Genomic DNA, 6,008 nt, shown 5'->3' on the forward strand with positions numbered 1-6,008 from the left:
GCCTTTGACAGGCCTTCTAAATTAAAGTTGCCTTTAACAGGCTGGCCAAGTTAAGTAAACAAAAAGGTTGCATGTGTGAACTTACAGGGTTAGGGAGGCACTTTAGCAAGCCTGTAAAGCACAGGGATTGCACTTTGACAGTTACCCACTAACGGAGTGGGGTCCTCTGGTCTCCACCACCAGACACTGAGGCCTCTTTTGAGGTGTTTATGGCAGGGCAATGAGGCGGGATGGTAAGAATTGTTTTTCTGATTACAATCCTAATATAGGGGACATTTGGATTCTCTCCCGGATAATCCCCAGCCAGGTGGGGGCAGGTGTTATCCTGACTGAGAGGAGTGGGATTCTGCCCTCAGGGTGGGAGTCCCCTTGTCCTGCCCCTGCTAAGGAACGGCCCGGGAAACTGTGTGCCGATCACCTTCAATGCCTCAGCGGTCACTGGTGAGTTGGAAGCGGCCAGGAGGGGAAGGGCGCCCAAGTCCCTGCTCAGCACGAGGCTCCCAGCCAGTCTTCCCTCCCAGATGGCTGCCCAGCAGCCTCTCCAGTGCCTCCAGGGTGGCAGTGCCACCACCACGCGAGGGCACAGCTTCCGTGGTCACTCGGGTTGGGCGTGTGGCCAGCCCAGCTGACGCCTGCCCGGAATCTGGCTTCCTGCCCCTGGAGCCCCTCATCCCAGGTCCTGCAGTCCCAGATGCCGGGAAGGGGTCCAGGCCCTCTTCCGCCTGACAGCCCCTCTTTCCTGATCTCTGTGCCCAGAAATGGGCAGGCTACTCACAAGGAGGCCTTACCAATGCCGAGTGGGGGGGGACCAGTTCCCCACATGGTTTGGAAGTCATCCTTGGGGTCCACAGCCTGATTTGATGCCACTGAGAACCCCATTGGGCCAATGCAGTGGCCACTTCTGGATCCATTCGAGAGTGGCTCTGTCACAGCGCTTGTAGCTACTTTCCTGATCGGAGTATCTTGGGGGACTTCATCCCTTTCAAAGAAAATGCTGGACTCAACAGGTTTCCTGTCAAATCCAGAATGGATCTTAAGACTCCTGCGCATGCTTCTTTGCTGAACCAGCTCCACCGTACCTCCCGATGGCCCACCTGACCCTGAAATCCATCCAGGCCAGGCACCCAGGGCCCTGTCCTAGTGGTTGGTACTTCCTGGAACCTGCTCCATTCCTGCCTAAAGCCATCTCAATTGAGGGCATTACTATTTCCCATGGCAGCAAATCCTGCAGTTAAGCAATACGCTGTGTGCAGAAATGAGTCCTTTGATCTGCCCTAAGCATTCCACCAACGGGGTTCAGGGGCTGATCCCCGGTTCAAGTCATAGGGGGGAGGAAGAATCCTAGCCTATTGGGGCTGTAAGGGGCAATGAAGGCCATCAGGGCCAACACCCTCCTGTTGCAAGACACCAAGTTACACCATCCCATTCAGGTGCCTGCCAGATTCTCCCTGAATGCCTCTAGTGTGGGAGACCCCACCGCCTCCCCAGGCAGCTGGTTCCACTGCAGTATTGCTCTAACAGTGAGGAAGCCTTTCCTGATGTCCAGCCTGAAACTGGTTTGTTGTTTTTGTGACTCTTCCTGGTACTTTCTCCAACCGTGTTGCACCTTAGCTGGGACAACCAGAACATGAGACGGTGTTGCTAGTGCAGTTGCTACAGAGAACTGTACAAGCGGAATAAGACCCAGAAATTCTACCTTCGCTTCCATTCCCCACTGTGACCAGAATGGCAGCTGACATTTTCAGAGTGAAAGTGTAATGGGCTGACATTTTCATCACACAGCCTACCCTCAAGATTCCTTCCTTGCTCACGACATGTTTCTGCAGAGCCTCTTCCCCATTTGGGTTCTTTGATGTTGAGTGAGGGCTGCACTCCGACTGAAGGCCTTTCCACATTCCGTGCATTTGTATGGCTTCTCTCCAGTATGGGTTGTGTTTAAAAAGATTTATTAAAATTTTAAACTAACACTAAAAACATCAATCATCTTATACATCAGACGTACTGGGTCAGCCCCCTACTCATTTTTTTAAAACATTCCTTAGTCATATTCAAATCCATTTATGATAACTTAAAAAACATATTTAAATCTAAGCCAAGTCCAAAAAACATGTTTAAGCCTATGCAAAGTCCCATTTCTCTAGCCAATAATAAAAGAAAAAATTCCCTAGTTTGATAGAAGTCAGTATCTTCTTTCTCCTTCAATGATAAATTCAGTCTGACCATTTCTGCACAATCCAGGATCTTTTAATCAATTCATCGATGGGTAATTCCTCATTGTTCCAGTATTACGCAAATATACTCCTCACCGCAATGATTTCATGTAAAATCAGATACATTTCTTATTTACTAATGTCCCAGTATAATGCCTAATAAAAAAAGAAATGTCAGGTTTAAGAAACTAAGAACTTTTGTACCACTTCCTCTACCATATATAATAAAAAATACCCAATTTATGTTTACATATCCAACATCCATTTGACATCTTTAAAAACTTCTTGGCTAATCTATTTGGTGACAACTGACACCTATAACACATCTTACGCAAGCTTTCTTTATACAAAGTTGCTAATATTTCATCTAATTTAAGCATCAATTAGTCAAATACTATTAACTCCTTAGAAATCCCCACTCTTTACAACCTTTAACATATCTTGATTGTATCTGCACCTTATGTCACCAAAAGATACCAACTCCTTGTTCTTGTATTTCTTAGCTCAATTTCAATCCTCCATCTTTATTCAAAATGTACATCATATCTAATAATCCCTTCAACATTCAATGCATTTGGATACAGAGAAGCTTCCATGGGTGAAAAAAACATCTTAGTATAACTTTTCCTACACCAACATTAATGGTTTTCTAGTATAGTAACTTCAAAAAAATAAAAAATCATGTAACTTAGCCTTCTCATACCACACAGAAATGTGCCAACCCATTTAAATAATTCCTTTTCTTCCTCTGTTTTCAGTATTTGGAGTGCTTGTTATAAATCAGTATCCATTTCCAGTGTCTGTGCTTCTTGTTGCAAATCAGTATTCACTATTTCTCCTCTCAGAATGACATGTAGTTAGTTCGGCACCTATCCCTCCTTCTTTTGAGGCACCCAATTCTTCCTCTTCAGACATACTTCTAAATTTTTCATTCAACTCTTGTGCCTTAACAATCGAGTCCGGTTTGTGTCTTGTAACGTTCCAGGTAAGAGATGTTCCTTCTGTCGATAGCCACCCAAACACAGTCTCTCTCAAACATTTGGATACCTTCTCCCTCTCTAGTATAACAAGCGAATCCCATGATAACTGGTTTATTGGCTTTATTCATTGTATTTCTTTATCCACTCTTTCAAGTTTTTCATATGCTTGTTGCATTTTTTGTGTATTCTGTTCAGTTTTAAATTGAACGACCATCAAAACCTCCTTAATAGAATTATCCAGTTTATCGAGACATTCTCTTTGTTCAATTGAAATGTTTTCCTGTTGAATTAACATCGCCTCTTGGGATGTCTCCCCAGCTGTTAAGGATGTCTGTATTGCCAGAAGCATCATTTGTAGCTCTTTTTGATATTTTCCAACATCTGCCACTTTGGCCTGATTAATTGAAGAGCTGATGTAGATGCCTTTTCGATAGTGGTAATAAATTTTACCAAAAATTACAAGATAGCAACATAGGAATAGAGAATAAAAATACTTGCTATAAATCCAAATAGCCACAGGGTAGCAGCAAAGGGCTATTTTTCTTTAAAAGGCAAAAAAAAAAAATGGCATCACGAGGTGATATTTTGGTATGAAAGTTGCTTTGACAAGAGTCCAATTGCTTCTGGGAAGAGTCCAAGAAAAAGAAAGAAAAATGGCGGATCAAAGCAAACTTTATCTTCTATCACGTTATTCTACAGTAATTATTTATTCTGATTCTTCACACTTGGGGAGGTGAGGGAAAAAATGGTCCTTCCCTCCAGCCCCAACCTTTCCAAAAGAGCCTCAGTTCCTCTCCCCCAGATCAGTCACCGCTTAAAACTCCGTGAGGGAAGGAAGAATTCCTCCCTCCATCATAGGGCTTCCCCTTTCTTCTTTATGCCAAATTAGAACCTGTTGCTGCTCTTCAAGGGTAGTATAGAAGAAAAAGAAGATAAAAATGCTCACCCAGCAGGTCCGATGAACTTCCAGCTAATTCTTCTATGCAATTCTCACGGATGTCAATGGCTAGTAGGGAGCTGTTATTCCCCCCTCTGTGTTGTCTGATTGAGAAAAGCCGAAATCTCTCCCAATAAATGCGGAGCCGCTACAACGCACAATTACAAGAGTGCGCAGACAATCTATTCTTCGCCCCGACAGGTCTTAGATGAGCCTCCCACAGCTCTCTGTCTTACAAATACTAGCGTGATAGCAGGAGCCCCCACTCCTCACAGCCATGCCGCCACGACGCCAAACTGGAAACCTCAAATGTGGGTTTTTTGATGCCTTAGGAGATGTCCACTCTGACTGAAGATCTTTCCACATTCTGTGCATTTGTATGGCTTCTCCCCAGTGTGGGTTTTTTGATGCCTTATGAGATGTCCACTCTGACTGAAGGTCTTTCCACATTCCATGCATGTGTACGGCTTCTCCCCCGTGTGGGTTCTTTGATGCAGTGTAAGACATCCCCTCCAACTGAAGCTCTTTCCACATTCCATGCACGTGTATGGCTTCTGCCTGGTGTGAATCCTGTGATGTTGAGTAAGGTCTCCACTTACACTGAAGGCCTTTCCACATTCCGTGCATTTGTATGGCTTCTCTCCAGTGTGGGTTTTTTGATGCCTTGTGAGATGCCCACTCTGACTGAAGGTCTTTCCACATTCCATGCATGTGTATGGCTTCTCCCCATTGTGGGTTCTTCGATGCTTTCTAAGACTTCCACTATGAATGAAGCTCTTTCCACATTCCATGCATGTGTACGGCTTCTCCCCAGTGTGGGTTCTTTGATGCAGTTTAAGATAGCCCCTCCAACTGAAGCTCTTTCCACATTCCATGCATGTGTATGGCTTCTCCCCAGTGTGGGTTCTTTGATGCAGCATAAGATATTCCCTCCAACTGAAGCTCTTTCCACATTCCATGCATGTGTGTGGCTTCTCCCCTGTGTGGGTCCTTCGATGATGACTACGACCTGCACTCCCACTGAAGGCCTTTCCACATTCCATGCATTTGAATGGCTTCTCTCCAGTGTGGGTTCTTTGATGGCTTTTAAGATTTCCACCACAAGTGAAACTCATTCCACATTCCATGCATGTGTATGGCTTCTCTCCAGTGTGGGTCCTGTGATGTTGAGTAAGCTCTCCACTCCCACTGAAGGCTTTTCCACATTCCATGCATGTGTATGGCTTCTCTCCAGTGTGGGTTCTTTGATGCCTTATGAGATGCCCACTCCCACTGAAGGCCTTTCCACATTCCATGCATTTGAAGGGCTTCTCTCCAGTGTGGGTTCTTTGATGCCTTATAAGAGGTGCACCAGAAGTGAAGCTCTTTCCACATTGCATGCATTTGTATGGTTTCTCTCCAGTGTGGGTCCTGTTATGTTGAGTAAGCTCTCCACTCCAACTGAAGCTTTTTCCACATTCCATGCATGTGTATGGTTTCTCTCCTGTGTGGGTCCTGTGATGTTGAGTAAGATCTCTACTCCTACTGAAGGCCCTTCCACATTCCGTGCATTTGAATGGCTTCTCTCCAGTGTGGGTTCTTTGATGCCTTATAAGATTTCCACCAGAAGTGAAGCTCTTTCCACATTTCATGCATGTGTATGGTTTTTCTCCAGTGTGGGTCCTGTGATGTTGAGTAAGATCTCCACTCGCACTAAAGGCCCTTCCACATTCCGTGCATTTGAATGGCTTCTCTCCAGTATGCGTTCTTTGATGCTTTCTAAGAGTTCCACTCTGACCAAAGGTCTTTCCACATTCCATGCATGGGTATAGCTTCTCTCCAGTGTGGGTTCTTCGATGCTTTCTAAGACTTCCACTCTGACTGAAGGACTTTCCACATTCC

At 45.0% G+C, this 6,008-nt stretch overlaps 1 protein-coding gene across 4 annotated transcripts in view; it reads right to left on the reverse strand.

Moving 5' to 3' along the window:
- Positions 1-2,222: 2,222 nt before the first annotated feature.
- LOC123033509 (zinc finger protein 420-like) overlaps positions 2,223-6,008 on the reverse strand; it is a 6,972-nt gene continuing 3,186 nt past the window's right edge. Inside the window, exons 2-3 of one of the 4 annotated variants that reach the window (XM_044450127.1) lie at positions 4,137-5,997; positions 2,223-2,366 (exon numbers count right to left, since the gene is read on the reverse strand). In XM_044450127.1, the coding sequence (XP_044306062.1) occupies positions 4,433-5,997 (1,565 nt within the window). In that variant the 3' untranslated portion in view covers positions 2,223-2,366; positions 4,137-4,432. Of the gene's footprint in view, positions 6,004-6,008 lie in introns of all 4 variants that reach the window. The other 3 variants (XM_044450124.1, XM_044450125.1, XM_044450126.1) reach the window with 3 other exon arrangements.

The sequence above is a fragment of the Varanus komodoensis genome, unplaced genomic scaffold (assembly GCF_004798865.1).
Source record: "Varanus komodoensis strain SLA01 unplaced genomic scaffold, ASM479886v1 scaffold627, whole genome shotgun sequence".
Taxonomy (NCBI): Eukaryota; Metazoa; Chordata; class Lepidosauria; order Squamata; family Varanidae; genus Varanus; species Varanus komodoensis.